Source organism: Crocuta crocuta, unplaced genomic scaffold (genome assembly GCF_008692635.1).
Source record: "Crocuta crocuta isolate KB4526 unplaced genomic scaffold, BGI_CrCroc_1.0 scaffold70, whole genome shotgun sequence".
Classification (NCBI taxonomy): domain Eukaryota; kingdom Metazoa; phylum Chordata; class Mammalia; order Carnivora; family Hyaenidae; genus Crocuta; species Crocuta crocuta.
The window spans coordinates 9,394,307-9,412,997 of record NW_027528417.1 but is presented as its reverse complement, the minus strand read 5'-3'; the positions used below and the strand labels follow the sequence as shown (position 1 = coordinate 9,412,997).

General features: G+C 43.1%; 1 protein-coding gene across 1 annotated transcript in view; it reads right to left on the bottom strand.

Annotated features, from left to right (window-relative positions):
- ATP13A4 (ATPase 13A4) overlaps nt 1-18,691 on the bottom strand; it is a 121,937-nt gene that overhangs the window by 33,641 nt on the left and 69,605 nt on the right. The window contains exons 10-17 of the mRNA XM_077754538.1: nt 16,153-16,323; nt 15,152-15,309; nt 14,373-14,561; nt 11,869-11,930; nt 8,297-8,447; nt 6,588-6,674; nt 6,228-6,381; nt 4,983-5,094 (exon numbers count right to left, since the gene is read on the bottom strand). Coding sequence (XP_077610664.1) covers nt 4,983-5,094; nt 6,228-6,381; nt 6,588-6,674; nt 8,297-8,447; nt 11,869-11,930; nt 14,373-14,561; nt 15,152-15,309; nt 16,153-16,323 — 1,084 coding nt within the window. The remainder of the gene's footprint in view (nt 1-4,982; nt 5,095-6,227; nt 6,382-6,587; nt 6,675-8,296; nt 8,448-11,868; nt 11,931-14,372; nt 14,562-15,151; nt 15,310-16,152; nt 16,324-18,691) is intronic.

Here is an 18,691-nt window from a genome sequence, read left to right as displayed (position 1 = left end):
TCTCTCATCCCCTCCCCTGCTGGTTCTCTCTTTCTCTTTCAATAAATAACTTGAAAAAAAGAAATAGTACAATATGGTCTTTCTTAGGGGAAGCAAAACCAAAACAAAGGCAAATATGCTCCTATCAGAAGTGGTTCCCATTCACCCATTTAAGCACCATTCCTTAAACACTGAATATGTGCCAGGAAATATCCAAAGAAGATAGGAGGGGACATGCAGGATACTGAGACATTTGCTCTGACTGAATCAATTGGAAGAGAGAATATTTATTAAACAAAAGATTGGCTTTAACCTTCCTAGAGAATGAACTAAATGACCCCAAGTCTTCTTGCTGCTGTGGCTAGTGTGATTTCCAACATCTCGCCTGTTTTCAACTCCCAGAGAGGCATTCCAGCATGAAACATGAAAAGTAAGTGAGGTTCAAGAACAGTAAAACAAAATGCTAGTTTCTACAGAATCCAAGCAGTATTATTTTAGCCACATGACTTCTCAGGCTCAAAAAACAGTCCCTCTTTTATTTTTATTTTTTATTTTTTTAAGTTTATCTATTTATTTTGAGAGACAGCACAAGTGGTGGGGGTCCGAGAGAGAAGGAGAGAGAGAGAGTATCCCAAGCAGGCTCCACACTGCCAGTACAGAGCCTGGTGTGGGCCTCGAACTCATAAACTTTGAGATCATGGCCCAAGCCAAACCAAGAGTCGGATGCTTAACCAACTGAGCCAGCCTGGTGCCCCAAAAGAATCCCTATTTTAAAGCCAAGCTCCTCCCTTTCTTCCTCCCTCCACAGCAGCATTGCTCTTCTACATTAAGTGTGAATGTTTCTGGAAGGAAGTGGGGCTTCTGAGGCTCCCATCTACCTCAATAACATTTCCAAGACATTCCACAGGATTAAGGGCAGAGGAGTATATTTGGGGTCGGGGGTCCAAAAAATTCTGCCATGATTCATGTATCTGAGACCCAGACACCTCTAGCAGACACAGAGCAAGACACCAGCATTGCCTCATTCTGGCTGAAATATGAGTGACAGCAGCACCCAGCAGCACCCACCTTGCCTTACTTGCCATGGGCGTCTCAGTGCTGAGCCTCCTGTCAGCCAGCGGCAGCAGCTAGAGTTAGCCACGCTCCTAGGACCCTGCTAACAGCTCCACCAGAGTGGTCAGGAGTTTGCCCTACTTGCCCCAGGTGTTTCCCATTCTGCTGAACCTGGCATTGAAGTCTCTCCACAATCTGGTTCCAGGCTGTCTCTACAGCCTTTATCTATCACTAAATTCTTCACCTACCCTGACCTCCAGACAAGGCGGACCAGCCACCATGGCCATGTTCTGTACTCAACCATCTCTAAACTTCTGCTTGGGACTCCCCAAAGACAGTCTTTCTTATCTCACGGAAAAGGTTGTCAATTCCCGATGATCTGCCATTGAAACCCTTCCTGTTTTTATTTTGCGACCCAATTCACATGTCCATCCCCACAAAACCTTCCCATGGGGGTAGATATAATTGCTCCCTCCACATCTCACCTCTATCTCAGTGTGGCACGCATTTCGTTTGTTTATACACCCCTTGCCATTCTTTGCTACCTGATCTGTCTCGGCAACCTGAGGGCAAGGCTGCCTAGTTCAGGGACAGGCTCAATGACACATGCGTGAGCCCAACAGAGGAAGTGCTCAGGCAGGGTGCCCTTAGCTGAAATGCTCTGATGCCTGACCTGACCTTTTTTTTTTCTTTGACAGGCAGCCGAGGAAAGTGTATTTCCTCTTTCAGAAATTCTGCTGCCAGAGGGTTTTTATGGAAAGCAAAGCCTGTCCGTCTGGCATGTGAATAACCATTTACTAAATACCTGAGTAAGGGCATGGAACAGGGCTAATGAAAGGGGGAAGAGAACATACCGACACTACAGGAGCCCCTAATTCTGGAGATTTCACATTTAACTGGGAGGACAAGATTAGACTTGATTGCCTCATTTGTATGGAAGGCTGGGAAAAGTACCATGATGTACAAATCATGGTCCTACGGAGTCTGATAGGAAGGGCTAATCATTTCTGGGTGGAGTGACCGGAGAAACTTTCTGGAACAGGGGATATCTGAGCTGATCTTTGAAGGATAACTTAGTTGGTGACTGAATGAGGACCTCCAATCTTTTTAGTGGTCCTCGTATCCGAGCCTCAGGCTTTGGATATTTTCAGAGTTGATATGACATAAGCCAACCACAAGGCACCAGATTAGGTCACGAAAATGGCCACAGGGTCAACCATCTGATATAGACTGCAGCCTATCTTGGCACTCAGATTTCTGGTTCCCCTGGCACATGGCCTTCATAGGGTTCAATGCACAATAATCAGGATATTATATAGTTCTTAACCCAGCTCTGCTACTACCTTTGCTGTGTGGCCATGGACAAATCACCTTCTTTGTTTGGTAACCTATTTCTTCTTCTGTAAAAGAAGAGAGTAAAACTAATGGATCTCCAAGATCTCCTCTAGCTCTAACACTACATGATTCTTCTTGTCATGAGTTTCAGTATAAACCAAGAAGTAGAGAAGAAGTGGTCTCTTGAGTTATCTCTGAGCTCTGCAACCTGGGATCGTGAGCTATCTTTTCCTGCTTCCTGCACAGACATTATACCTCCTCCTGAAGCATCTAAAAATAATCAAGAATGGGGAATGTGAAACAAAGGGGGCATTTTCATCAGTGAGATTACACTTCCTGTTCTTCGAATCCAGACAGTTTTTAAAGGCTGAAATATGCAAAAAGTGGGCGGAGAACCCTCACCATTCCCCTCACCTACTGATGATCTGTCTTCACNCAGACAGTTTTTAAAGGCTGAAATATGCAAAAAGTGGGCGGAGAACCCTCAAAGAAATTATGGTATCAGGGCATGCACGCACGCGCGCACGCGCGCGCACACACGCGCACACCGTAGAAAGAATGCTCTGCTCTGATTAGGGATTAGCAAAGGTTAGGTAAAACAACGAAGCTATGAGTAGATATATGGCGCTTTAGCACAGGAGGGGCAAATTGACAACCTGAGATTAGATCCTATCAGATCCCATAAGGACTTTGATCTTACCAGACTTCAAAAAGTTGGAATTCCAATGCTGTTAGCACAGGCATGTACTCTCCTGAATGCCACAATCCTCACCATTCCCCTCACCTACTGATGATCTGTCTTCAGTATTAGTGCTTTGTTATATGCACCATGGGTTTGAAACTTGTAGATATGCAACTATTGATTATAATCATCAGAAGTAGCAGCATGATAGCCAGCATGGGTTCTCAGGAAACAAAGTTCCGTTCCCAATTCTGCCACAACCTGACCCCAAGCTTTTTTTTTTCTTTCTTGAAAACGTGAGATCCAATCTCAAAGTCCACACGTTTAGCTCTCTGACTTGAGTAACCTGAAGGGCCCGAGTCAATTAAATTACAGCAAATACCCAGAGTTGTAATAGCGAAAGTCTTAGGAGTCAATCTAAGCCGGCCTCAGGAATACAACATTCAGGGATCTTCTATGAGCCCCTTCCCCCTCTGGGCCCCACTGCATATTCACAAAGTGACAGAATTGGACCCTGTTGGTAGTTTTCAGCAGGAGTGGTGCTGCATCTAGAGGACATTTTGGAAACTTTGTAGGCAACCATGTCCTGCAATGGCCAATGCCCCATGAAGAATTCCTCTGCAAATGACATGCCTCTTGAATATTTTACAGGCTATTCATGGACATTAAAAAATCACTTATACTTCCTGCATAGGCTTATACTGTTTACAATGTACTGTTATTATGCTATATGGTATACTGTATTGTTAGAGCATATTGAATACCACTAATATATACATCCCCTTGCTGTGTTTTACATATAAACACAAAGTATTTTTGCACATTTTTGATATTCTATTGAGTTTTTCAGAAGTGTAACTGCCATGTAAACTGAGAAGAGACTGAATGGTTTGATTCCATTTTACCAAATGTTTGTAACTGTTTCAGAGTCACCTCACTGACAGCACGAATGCTGGTGGTATTTGCGACTCTAATATGTAAATACACCTGTATCAGTCTGCTCTGGTCCCAGCGATTCCACACACGGGTGAAGGCAACATATTGCTTCATTTGAATTTAGTGGAGTCAGCTAAGCATTCATTGAATTATTACTTTTTGTCGTGAATTGCATGCTTGCTTCTATGTTTACTGTATAACAGGGCATTATAGTTATTTTTATAGAATATATGTGCAGATCGTATTACATATGAACTTTATGTTAAAGGAAATGGTACAAAATATGACAACAGGAGTGTTGGATCTGATAGGATTGAACACAACGATGTTACGCCTCCCAAATTTAAAATCCAAAATAACAAAATAAGCCCTGATTATCTTCACAGCAGGGTCAGCCACCGAAGCCGACACTGAGTCCTGGACGTGGCACTGAGGGTGAAATAAACAAGGTAGCCTATAAATGGTGGGAAATACAACAACAAATTTGAGCGCATAAATACTCTAGTCCTTTTTAGCTTCTAAGCACCCCATTTACATCTCAAAACTACCTCCTGGAGGGCTCCTCTGCTCCGCGGTAAGTCTAAGCTCTATTCATTTGTTTCGTTGAGTTGCATATTTATCAATTGTTGTTCAGGCAGATGCTGTGTTTTCTAACAACTATTAAGCTAACGCTAACAAAAAAGGAGCTACTTGTATTTGTTTCCAAATGGAGTCATCACCACAGTTTCAAACTCTCTGAAACATTGGTTATGTTCCTATGTATGTTTTTACAAAGCTGTACAATTATGCCATATTTTATAGTTTATACAGCTATTTCCCAGAAATTCTCCCAGTGTTCACATCAGCTTTGTGGCTGAGGCAGGAGAGGGATGACTGTATCCCTGTTTACCAAGTTCAGGATGTTGTATGCACACCAACCCAGCAAGCTCTTGTTCAGTCCACTGCCCCGTCCACTGCCCAGCAAGCCATTTTGCCTTATCAAATCCTCTCTACTTACCGTGTCAAGGCAGTGGTGTGATGATCCATTTCTAGCTTCTTGTAGGCCAGTGCTATGACCCGGAAGCCCTGTGTCGTGTAAATCTGAAGCTCACTAACAAAACTAGTTGGTACTGTTCAGAAAATAATGCAAAATTAGTATGCAGCATTTACTCCACTGGTACTGGTGGGAAAATTCTTTACAAACAGATCCAACTCTCTCCCAAGAAAACACACCTTGAAAAAGATATACAAATAAGTCGGTGAGAACCTTAAATATAATTATGTTGTCAGGGTTGGGATCCAATGACGCTGAAAGGAGAATAAAGCATGGCAAAAAAGGTGGGAAAAGTGTGTCATTCTTTTTTCTCCAGTTTAACCAACAAACATTTATTGAGAGTCTCCTTACCATGTATGTGTCAGATATTGACTCCACAGAGACTGAACCGCAGGCCCAGCTCTAAAGATCTCTGTCTATTTAGGAACAACCAGTAGAATGAGATCATTACCACTGCAATGGGATCTAAGCAATTGCAGTGTGCTATGGAAACACTTCGAGGTGCTTATATCATACTGGCAGGAAGTGGGTAGATGAAGGAAGGGGAAAGGCATTTTGGCCAAGGGAGCATCATATGGTTAGACACAGAGATACAAGACAGCAAGACTTGAGTAGTGAGTTCAGCTCAGGGGAAGCATAAGGAGAGAGGATAGGAGTGGCAAGGTATATCTGGAGAGTGTGATAAGATTCAGACCATGATGGACTTAATATATGATCCTACTGTAGTCTGAGACTATCTTGGATACCCTGGGAAGTAACTGAAAGAATACTAGCAAGAAAGTGACGACAAGGTTATCTTATGTGGTGGAAAAACCAATCTGGTCACAGTCTGAAGGGTGAATCAGAGTAGGGGAGCCTGGGGCCAGGATTTACCAAACATTCAAGTGATCCAGGGGTAGGGTGATAAGGGCCTGAGTGGATGGAATGAGAGAGGCCATGGAGTAGCAATTGATAAACCAGAGGCTCTGAAAGAGAGAGAGGAATTAGGACTGGGTCCTCAATTGGGGATAGCAGCAGAACTTGGTAGTCCCATTCATCAAGATGGAAAATACAGGAAGTGATAAAGAGGAGTATTGAGTTTGGGATGCCAGTTGGGTTACCGAATTAGCAATGGCCAGTAGGCAATTAAATTCATAGATCATGTGCCGATGGGACACATTTGGGCTAGATATACAGATCTGTCTGTTGTATTGCAGTCTAATCACTTACCTGTCTCAGGTTGGCAAAAGCTGGCCACCCTTTCTGGTGCACCTTTCATGAATGCCAGCCGGTCACCCCCCATCTCTTGCACAATGACCGTCATCCTCTGCAGTGCTGATGAGAATGGGAACTGATGCAGGATTGCAATTCCTTCCACTGGCACCTGGTTGAAGGAGAGGGAATGAACAGGGACATAGCAACATAGCTCTTAGCTAGTCGGAGCTAACTACTCCTCCCTCAATCTGCAAATACAGGAAGCAAGGTCTTAGCAATTTTCACATATGGAATTCAAAGAAGACACATCTGTGCCCTTTCAAAATTTTCCGTTTCAGTTTGGGCACTTTGGGGCGGATAGCAGACAAGGCTTACCTGGCTGGCTGGCTTGCAGGGCTTAACTATCATGGCATGTGCTGGCACTCCCTTGATGTGGAAATCGTCCCCAGAAACAGCCATCTCCTATTTCACAAATGGGATATTTCACTGTAGAGATTTATTTCTTATTCATCCACTGATACCAGGCTCAAACCCACTCCCTCGACAAAAATCCTCAGACCACCTCGAAGTATTCTCAGTATTCTCAGCTAGATGGAGGTGAACCAGACTTATTTCACCACAGGGGGAAAAAAAAAGTGCATTGGAAATGCCGCAGAAGTTGAAGGGCAGACACCTCTGAATTATTCATGTAATTTATCCTGCTTTCTCTGTTGGAATGTGCTGCATAAAGGTTCATTCTCCACTTCTGAACGGCTTAACTTGAAAATTGTGAGCATGAAGAGCCAGGCTTGTGTGAGGCAAGCACCATGCTGTCTTTGTTTTCCTGGAGCTCGACGCTGTTCCCACCCTTCCTTCTCTGTCTAATTTGAATTGACAGTCCTCAGGGCCAGGCAGGGCAGGGACCATGATGTACATGGCTAGTGTTTAGTAAATGCTCAGTAATTGCTGTAATAATAACCCTAAATTATAGTCAAAGGAAGCTTTTACCCAAAGATGTCAAAATGCTTTGTAATCATATCATCCAGCAGTTGAAAAAATCTCAGAGAAGAAATTGTAATTCCTGCTTCAAGATACAGAAACCGTAACCCAGGAGAAATGGCAGAGTTACATCAGACGCTACAGAACCAGGCCCCACGAACACTGGAAGGGACCCTAGAGATTGTCTCCTTCAGCAGGAAGTGCTGAAGGAAGTGTCCACCTGTCACTGAGGCCTAGAACTGCACCAGGCTGCAGGGGGTTGGAGTGGGCTTGTGGCTAAATAGGTAGGGAGTGTTTCCTGTACTATACAGGGTCTATCTTCTCTCTCAACCACAGCAACTCCAACTGTTGGTTTTTTATAGAATGTTTCTGCATAGGTTTCCTTTAAAGAAAAGATTCCAGCTCTGTTGCTTTGTTTTGTTTCTTTTCTACGAACACTGCTGATCTAATTCAAGCCCTTCGTTTTAAGGGCATTGGAGCCAACGCTTTAACAAGAGGGATGCCTTCACAGGGTCAGGCAGTCAACTAGAGCAGAGCCAAAACTAGAACCGAGACACCAGAGTCCTGGCCCTGAACTATCACTTTTGCTCTTAAATCTACTTCAAAGTCTCAACAAAAGCTCTCATCGTTTCCCTTTTTGTTGCTTCCAGTCTTAGAAACAAAATCAATATTCAATTAATAGGAATAACACTTCTGGTAACAATGAGTTATCTTAAGCAGTGGAGAGAATGCTGTTTCCTAACCCCCGTGTTGTAGAAAACTTTCAAACAAGACATGGCTCAAAAGTTGGAAAATAATTATACAACAGTTATGTTGTCTCAAGAGTTGGAAGACATATAATAATTATAAGAATACTGTTAACCTATAATGTCCCAGGCACACTACCAAGGACTTTTTTATAAATGCATCATTCCATTTGATCCTCATAATAACCCCATAATGGAGACACTATTATTAGTTGCACTGTACAGATGAGGAAAACAGACTTACATTAGTTTGTTTGTCCATCACTACTGTATATTGTAAGTATTGAATAACTATGATAAAATCTGTGTTGCTCTGGCATTGAGGAAGCTTCTTAGGTTCTCTGAAGAGCAGGGACTTACCCAGGTGGTGGCTTCAAACATCTTGAGATCCAGAGGATCTCCCTGAATGGTCCCATTGAGAAGGATCAGAGAGTGGCAGCTGGCCATGGCGGCACACAGCGGGCCCCACGGCAAAGACCTGCCTGACGCAAAACCGTGGACTTCCTGGAAGCTGAAGGAGAAAAGGGAAGGGCCTTCAGTCCTATCCATCCATGCCAAAATGGAGTTTCTGGAAGTAAATATCTATTGAAAAATTACCGTAGCATGCATGGTTACACTGGCATCCATCTTCTAATCCCCCCCAAATTAATAACACTTTATTTAGCCATCAATCTTCTATAAGTTCAACAAGTATGAGAAAGGTCTTTGAGGTTTTTCCAAGCTCTTTCTTTTCCTTACTCTTCTCTGGCACTGACTTAATCCCAGAGGTATAGAAAACTAGAAGTATCACCCTTACTTTGAAGCGTATCCACCATGACCCCAACTACCAGACCACTTCATTTCCAATGCTGTGAAAAGCATGGGCTAGCTCCCTGTATGGTTGTGTGTGTCTATGTGTATCTCCTTCACTCGGCCCTTCAGGGCAGGCATGGACTTTTCCATCTTTCTCTCCAACATATCTGCTGTTTGGTCCACAGTAGACATTCAACAAATGTATGAGTTAGTTACTGGAAATCTGAAAGACTATAATGATAAAGAATTTAAAAAAACATTTTTTTTTTGGAAAAGGACGTTGCATCCCCTCTCTTCCATCCTGATATCTAGTGTCCATCATCACTATCATTTTTTTAATGGAAAGTAGCCTCATCTAAAACCTACTGAGGTCCAACTCCAATATCACATGCAGGGTTCTTTCACAAAGTCATCAAGAGTTTAAGTCATCAAGTGCGGTCTCAGGTTCACCAGAGGCCGTCCTTCGAAGCCTTGCTGTCATGTGTTATGTGTGGAGCAGAGTAGGAGGTCCACAAAGCAGCCCACCCTGCTTGGGCGACCTCAGAGGGGCCGAAGATGCTTCCCACATGGAGGCAAAATCCTGGAGCTTCCAAGGAGCCAGTCAGAGTCTACTTGCTCTTGTTTCAGACTTGTGGGCCAGGCCAGCTGTACCCCTATTATCGTTTCTTCCTCTGAGGTCACACAGCACCTCTAGCTGTACCTCTATCATGCAGTTTCCAGACCTCTTTACCATCCTAATTCCTCTTTACTGGAAAAGTTTTTATTTGTCACAGTTTGTCTTAAAGCGTGGTCTCCAGGATCAGATTATTATTTCCCATGGTATGGACACTGCCTTTCTTTAAAAATGTTTTTGTTTGCTCTAGTCTTTTATTCTTGAAAGCATCCACACCGCAGCATTAACTCACAGTTCAGGTGTAATTCTTCCTGGCTTCCTCATTTAAGCTTCCCTGCAAGTTCAAAAACCTCTTGGCTGATTATAGACCCTGTTGATTATATCTATTATTATATATCAGTAGTTCAAGTTGTCTTAGCGGTTTTCAACATGTCCCCCGGTATTTCAGTACACATTAAGCAATCACCAGCACTGTGATGAACACAGAAGCTTAAGCTCACACTGAAAAGCAAACACAGATCAGGGGGGAAAAATCTTATTTTTAAGATGGCACACATATTGTCATTACTATGTCAATCTGAATATACAATCCTGAGTTCCTGGGCACTGGGCCAATCTCTGGTTTGTATAACAAATAAATAGAACTCTCTCTCATCCTTGTTCTTGTATTTTTATTTGAATGTTTATGATTGATCCTGGTCAAGTAGCCCAGGGGGCCTTCTAATGGTTCTTGAAGTATCTGGCACATTGGGCAGTTCTTTTTGGAAAAGATAAGAGTTATTAAAGGTGAGCTTACCTTTTACAAGATTATGTTTAATAGCCTGTGAGTCAGATGCTGACTTCTTGCCTAGTATTGAGTAGGTTTTCTCTGATGTTACTAATTAAATTTGGCAATTTTTTCCCAAATTGTAAATTTCCCTTTTAGGAAGGAGGGTAGCAGGCTTAAGTAATCAATCAATAACCTAAACATTGTATCAATGTTTTTATTTAAATTTGACAGGTTACTTTTAGAAATAGTTTTGTGAATAAGGTGATGCCTGAATTCAATAAGTGGAAAAGCATTCAAAAGATGGAATGTTAAAAAAAAAGATAGAACACAGTAAGTTCATTTTAATTAAATAAACATTTGCTGTGCACCTGTTAGGTGTGCCTGTGTGCCCGGTACAATGCTACAGCAGTAGGAACACAAATATAAATTAGTGACTGACTGCTTTCAGGAAGCTCAGGGATTTGAATAAATACATACACTTTTTGTAAAAAGTTGAAGCAGAAACATACTAATGAACAGGAAGACCAGGTCTATATCTAAATCCATGTTTGAGAGAAAATGAAAAGAACTTGAGGACGTTTAATACTTATAAGAGGTTTCTTCTGTGGATTAAAGTGGCTTGGAGCACTAAGATTTATTTGTTAACCCAGGAAATAGACTTCTTTATAAATAATATTTTAATATGAAAGTGTATTACACACGTCATTAAAATATTTTATGGATGAGTTATACCTGCATATAAGAAGAACCACAATGTGCCCTTTATGTATTAGACGCTTTTGTGATGGAGGCTGTGAGTGTGAGGGAGTAATACTTTCATTAAAAAAAAAAAAATGTAAACGTCAGATGTTTCCTGTTCTGATCGCAAGTGGAAGTAGTGGCCAGGAAAAGCAGAGGGGGGATGCAAAGTTCAGACATGGCCACAAGAGGGCCACACAAGAGAGACACGCAAATCATACCACCCCGAGCTGAAAATTGCCAAAAATGAGTCTTTTCTGGCCAGAAAGAAGGAGTTCCCCCGCAACTAACAGGTGGGGTTTCCAGAAGTGCAATACCAAGGAAAATGAGTACATTAGCTACGGTTCCGCAGCTTCTGCTCTTCCTGAAACTCAGTGTCAACAAGTCAGTGCGGTGTTCCCCCTCCTGGCAAACTGAAAGGCTTCAGTCTGTAGAAGGAACACTACCTCCCTGAGGGACAGTGTCCAGGTACTCTCCAAGTCAGGCACACCGGGACAACTTCAAGTGCCTGACTGTTACGCTGACAGCAAATTACGTTTTTTTTAATTTTTTCTGCAGGGTGCCTGGGTGGCTCAGTTGGTTAAGCCTCTGACTTCGGCTCGGGTCACGATCTCAGGCTCTGTGCTGACACAGCTCAGAGCCTGGAGCTTGCTTTGGATGCTGTGTCTCCCTCTCTCTCTCTCTGCCCCTCCCCCGCTCACGCTCTGTCTCTCTTTCTCTCTCTCTCAAAAATAAATAAAATCTTAAAAAAATTAAAACTCCTGCAAATCACATTTTAGCACAGACTGGAAACCCCTCCGTCTCCCAGGTTTGAGAATGGCATGGTACAGGGGTAGGCAGTAGGGAGGCACGCGTGTTTTATTAAGACTTGGAAGTGGTCCATAAGAGAAATTACATGAAGGCACTCGGGCAACCACTGTTCGGAAGCCAAACGTCTTCATTGTTAACCTTCAGGGGAAAATGCCAAGTGTTTTCTCTGGGAAAAGAGAAACTCCAATGCATTCGGTCCCAGGTACTCACCCAGTCCTATCGCAGGGCACGACTCCCCAGAGATCCAAACCATCCCTGGTTAGGGTGCCTGTCTAAACAGAAACGAGCGCTCGGTTTACTCTGAAAATTCGGCAGCCCCATAGTGACAACCCAGATGGCATGTTTTAACGGGGAAATATGTCACAAACACGTTACTGAAATCAGCACCGCAAGGAAGGACACAGTCGGGTGGGTATCTGGGGTCTTCAGCAGAAGCTGGGATGGCTCATACCAGTTGTATCGCCAAGCTGGCGATAAAGGGAAGAAAACAGTATGTGTCTTATAAACTTCAGAGGCGGGTTGGGAGGATCTAATGGTAAAGTCTGGGGTAAGCCTGGAAGAGCTATAAAATGGGTGAGTCCCAGAGTTTATAGCTGAGGATAGACGTATGTCGTCAGGAATAAGTAATGGGAGTAGACTTTTGCCCTGCTCTACATAGGTGGTTTGCTATTTGACACCTAGTAGCTAAAAGAGGGTGTTTGCTGGTATTTCTCTCAGTGCCGGATAATGGTGAGGAGCTTGGACTCATTTAAAACCCCAGCTGTATGACCTGGGTGAATTATTTAATCCCTCTGAACAGCCCTTACCTGTACAATGTGCTTACAGTTCGATAAGGTTATTGTGAACATCAAATTAGATAATACAAATAAAGTGCTTAATTGAATGTCTGACACAGACTAAGAGCAAATTATAATGATAATTACCCCTAATTATTACTTATTTTATGCAAATTCCTGTCATAATGATTCTTCCCACCCCTGCTTCTTTTGCCAAGTCCAAGGATGAGATGACCTGGCAAATAGAACATTCTTTGTTATGTTAATTGGATCTCAAACTAATGCAGAAATGTGGTAGGTCTCTCTGATACTCCAGTAACCATTTAATACAGCTCTGATTCTATTAATTTTCTGTCACCAAAAAACTTCAATGTGCTGTTTAATAGACACAGGGTTTCAGTTTAGGAAGGATCGGAAAATTCTCAAGATGGATGGCGGTGATGGTCGTGCAACAGTGTAAATGCATTTAAAGCCACTTAAAAATGGTTAACATGGTCAATTTTATGCAATGTACGTTTTACCACAACAAAGGTAAGAAAGAGGAGAACAACAATGAAAAAAGCAAAACAAAAACAAAAACCACTTTCAAAGGTTCGGCACTGCCTGAAGAGTATGTACAAATATCTTAGCCAGATAGTAAAGGCGTACCAACCTCTGCCGTTACTAACGTCTTGCTCTGGTCAAAACGACAAGCTCTATTGCTTTCCCAAATCCACTCATTTGCCCATACTCACCTGCCTATAACACCCGGGTATTGTATTAATTTTCTACATATTATGATGATTTGGCACCTTTAAAAAACCTAAGGAAAAGACAGCATCTCCTGGGTTAGCCAATTCTCAGGGACAGCAAGGGACTCAGCGTGCCTCTGACATGCAAACTAACTAATCCTCTCCTGGTCCCTACTCCTCAGGAGGCAATGGTCCTCTGCCTTCACCATCCCAGGGCCAAGTGCAGAGACCACCCTGCAGCCCAAAGCTCATCCAAATCATTTAAACCAGCCAATCATCAGCTGCCTACCCTGCCCTGCCCTGCCTGGTCGGAGCATCTCCTCATTCCTGCTTTGTTGATTTTTCCAAACCCGGCGTTCCTCTGGTGGCCCACGGGGTGAGCTGTGCCTCTCCTCACCAGGTGAACTGCAACGTTAAACTTCTCTCAAAGGCATCGAGCTCTGTCTACAGTCATCAATCACCTTTATAAATGAAGACCTGGACACAAAACACCTTTATCTCACCCTCTCACAGCCCTCCCCGACCCCCCACCCAGCCAGTATAGACCCAAAAGAATACATTCAGGAGAAGGTAAAATAAAAGGCTGGTTGGGAATAACTTGCATGTAATCAAGGATAATTTTCGGCAATATACTACCGATGGGAAAATACAGTAAGGATTTGACTGGGGCTTTCCTATAACCAAGTCCAATTACGCAAGCAAAACATGGTTAAATAATTCTTCCTTTTTTAATTCATTCATTATTTATTATTCTTCTTATTTATTCATCATTATTTATTGTTATTCATTATTAGGTATGCATTATTAGATCAACAAATATTTATTGAGCACTGAATATCCGCTAGGCAATATTCTTGACCATGGTAGTGGTCAAGCAGGGACCAGAGTGAAGGGTTTAAGTTTTGCATAAAAGGCAGTTTTGCCTGGGGAGGGACAGAATGCTATCTTAGTCAATTTATTTTATAAGATACTGGAGCTGGAAGGACTTTCAAAGATCTACCGATTCAGTACCTACTCTCCCTCCTCTCACCCCCAGAATCTGGGAGCTCGGGAGATGTGCCTTTCTTAGACCACACATCCAGCCAGACATGAAATGAAGCCAGATAACACATCCTATGTTTGCCGCCCCAGAAAAGTGGGAAGCACCTCTGCCCAATGGCAACGATGATAAAAAACAGCAATGATAATGAGGGTGAAACACACATACCTTGTCAAAGCAGACAAGGTTTAATTGTCCACATACATTGATCCTCTGGGGGCTGATGCAAAAGATGCCTTTCTTCTTCAGCCTCCTCTGGGCATAGATAATGCCTGTGCTCAGAGCAGCAGGGAGAGCAGGAGGAACGGCAATCGTGATGACATCCAGGGCTTTCTTCACCACCTCCTCCGGAGGCCCCTGGGACATAAAGTCACCTTCAGCTATTGCAGGTAAATCAGTCCCGAACAGCCTGGTGCCTGTGACTTCTTTCCTCCTTTTTGTTTACGTCCTTAGGTCACATTCCCAGAAATGATATGAGTAGGTCAAAAAGTATGAATGGTTTCTGGCTCATGGACTTTCCAAAGTGCAACGAACAGTTTGCAACGATTCGTGCTGCTACCAGCAGAGACCAAGGTACAAATCTGCCATGGCCTCACCGACATTGGGTATCTATGTTTAATTTTCAGTTCCTTACTTCATAACTAAAAAATACTACATTATTGGGATAAGCATATTCTCAGATTGAACATGAAAAAGCAGTGTAAGACGAGAGGCACTGTTGGAAGCTCAGTAAACAGTGTTTTGCCCCTCTGGTTCTGACTGTTATAATGTGACTTGGGGATCAGCCGCTCATTTTGGGGAACCACGAGTACATATGCACGTTTCAGTGTTTGGCTTTGTTTCCCAGGTTTGTAAACCACGGCTGAGACTAAGGTTAACGTGCAGAGTATAAATTATACCTAGAGGAGTGTACGTGTGCATGTAGTAAAACCACAAAAGCAGTTTACCCCGCTGAGCACATAGACGCACAAAGTGTAGATCATCCCAATGGTTGCTGTCCCTACAAGACACAGGAGGAACCTGATGGCGTCCCTGTAGAGCTTAAAATTCATTGGCTTCGGGTACAGAATGGATCTCACGAGGTCCCCCTTTGCAGTGTTGAATCCTGAAGTAACAAACACACAATCCACGTTCTTAGGATGACAAATCCTCCTGCTAGTGCATCTCTCAGCCTCAGCGTGGCCTTTGTTTTCCTCTAGAGATCTTGAAACAGTGCTTAAACCCAAACACAATTAATGGATAATTGGGAAAATACCTGAATGCTGGAATGGAAATATCTTACCTATGTCAGAGCCTATTACTCTCGGATCGCTCTTCCCTCAACTTTCAATTTCAATGAGTCTCAGGGATCAGAAACCACCACCCTGGGATTAGAACCCAGCCTTTCCAAATATAACTTCAGTTTAAGGAAATCACGCACGCACACACACACACACACACACACACACACACACACGTTACTTGAATTTAAACCATATGACCCAGGAAATACTGATGCACTTAATTTCTAATACTTTTCAGCGTCAAGTTTTCAATTTCTAACCCTGGCTAGAAAAAACTTGGGATTTGGGATTAAAAAGATCTAGAGTACTCGACCCAGCTCTGTCGGTGACTAGCTGTGTGATTCTCTTCTTAAAGTTTGCTCAGGTTGTGCTGACCTCAGCCTATTTATGGATGAAGTGGGAACAAGCATCTTTGCCATGTTGTGGTTGATATATGGAGAGAGTTTCTAAACTACAAAACATGTAAAGAGTAATTATTATCATCAGTGTCATTTTGACTAAAAGGAATACGTGATAGGGTAGTTCACACTTAAAATATAGGACTTGACATATGTTTGGTTTGTTACCTAAAGACTGTTCCTTACCTCATAGATTTCAGGCACTAGACACATGAAGCAAAACTATTTCATTAAAGTAACGAAACAGAAGAAGAGACGCTCCCTCACCAGTCTGCAGCACCACCGCCCTCACGGTCCCGGAGCTTGCTCCCTTGGCTTGGATAACCTCTGTCCCACAGAAGAGGACATGCCTTTTATAGTCCGCTTCACTCTGCGTTTTCCAGGGCATGGAGCTCTCCGTCTTGGGCAGTGGAGTTTTAGTGATTGGAATACTTTCTCCTACAGAAAACCAAACATCTCATTTTGTGAGGTGGGTGCCTTCCCTCGTTTAAATCACGCATGTACTCATTTGGCACGCGGAAGACACTTGTTCTAAGCCTGCCGTGCGTGGCAAGGGCAACCCTATGTATTAGGGATGCAAGGAGAAAGCAACATTGTCTGTAGGAGGTTTGTAGACAAATAAGAACAATGTCGTATTATAAATACTATACTGTGATATCAAACATGGACACTAAGGAAGGCTAGAAAAATCTGTGTAGGGAATAGCAGGTTGTGCTGTCCAGAATGTGGGGTGTGGGAATGAGGGGCCATGAGTCCCGTGCAGGAAACCAAAGCAGGAGGGGGCCTAAGTGTTTACATGGTTTCTGTAGGCATTCATGGCAGAAGGGAGTGGGGGGATATTTAACTGTTTTATTCAGAAGAGTAATGTCATGTTCATGTACAAGAGAGAGCACTCTGTCCGCAGTACAGGGAAAGGATGGAAGTCTGGTGAGGTAGAAGGCTGGACATCCAGTTGGAGAGAACAAGGTCTGAATTATAGCAGTAGGCAGTGGGAGTAAAAGGAAGTGCTGGATCTGAGAAACGAGGAGGTAAGAAGTTACAAAACTTGGGGAGAATTTGATATTGGCAGGTCATAGGAATAGAGAAATACAAAATGGCTTCCCGGTTCCTGACTTGGGAGAACGAGCAGAGGGTGGCATTCGTCATCAACACATGAATTATAGGAGGAAAGAAGAATTGCCTATGGTCACCATGAGTTGGAGATGCCTTGTGGAATGGCTACGTTGAGAGGTCGTGCACTTATTTATTTGAGCCTGGAGTTCAAGGGACAAGCCTTGACCAGTGACATTGAGTCAGAGTTTGCCACCTTACAGGCTATGATTAAAGCCACAGGAGAGAGGAGATTACTGAGGGACCAAGTGTAAGGACGAGGACATAGCTCTGAGCACCATCGACGATCAGGAACAGCATGAGACACATGGGGCCATGGTGCAGTCTTGCACAGTTAGGGAGAAGAGAGTTTTCTAAAGGGGAAGATGGTCAGAATCATCAAAAGCAGCAGAGAGGTCAACAAGAAGAGAAATCTAAAGAATCCATTGGATTTGGCAATTGGGGCACCGGTGATTGTTGCCAGTGACATGGAAGGAGCAGACCGCAGCGGGCTGAAGTGCTAATACAGGCTTGTGAATGAAGTTGTGGAAGCAATTAGGGTCTGTTGTGAGGAATAAACCTTGTGAAGTCTTCCATTGGCCTTTGTAGAGTGGGCAGTACAAAGTCAGAGATACGTCCCAGTATATTAGGGCCACTTTTGGCCAGGAGAAAGGTATTTAGCACTGCAGAAGCCCCAGCACTAAGGGATTTTTACAAATCTACAGATCCTTATAGAAAGAAACCTGGCCTGCCACACATTAAAAAAAAATTGGGGGCAAGTGGCCCCGTGTAGGGCTCTGTGCTGACAGCTCAGAGCCTGGAGCCTGTTTTGGATTCTGTGTCTCCCTCTCTCTGCTCCTCCCCTGCTCATGCTCTGTCTCTCTCTGTCTCGAAAAATAAATAAATATTAAAAAAGATTTTAATAAAAAATATTATTTTTTGGTAAATGTACATAGAAGAAAGATACATTTTATTTCCATTTCATGCCCTCCTGGTCTGTCCAGGGGAAATGGATTCAATTTGGGCTCTAGTGGGAACAACAGTATGTCAGTGCGTCTTCTCAGCCCCTTAGTCCATCTGTGAAAAAGGCTTTATGATTCTTCTTTATCTCACAGAAATGTTGGCACAACATCTCCTCAAATGCACTCGTGAGAATTCAAAGCACTGTGACCTTGAGCAAGTCACTTCTCTCTGGACCTCAGCTTCCATATCCATGAAATGCAGTGACCTCTAAGCTCCCTCCCCGCTCCAGCACGCTATTTAAAAATGAAATGCAATTAGTCCCAAAGTCCCAGTGTGTATTTTCAAGTAGCGAATGTGCCAAATCCTTTGTCATGAACTTTTTGACATATTCAAGCCAAGCCAGGAAGAGCTTGGACTTGACCTTCCGGGTTTCAGTATGTCAGCAATAGCTTTCGTATCTTCTAAGTTCATCAGAAGACATATTTTATATGAAATACTAAACATAAAAGTCATGGATGATTCTGCAATGTCTAATGATCTGTACAGTCTTTTAAGGTAAAATAACAGGGTTGCAATACCCTTTGTTCACGAAGAAAATGCACTCAGAAAATTACAACTGTAACAAACTTAGCTCATAGAAAAGCAGCTTTGATTTGAACCCTTAAGTTAAGTAAGACTCATGGAGGGGGAATGTCCCACATCAAGCCCCATGCTTTGCACTGTTGTTGTGATAGAGAAGGAACCTGGGAGAGCT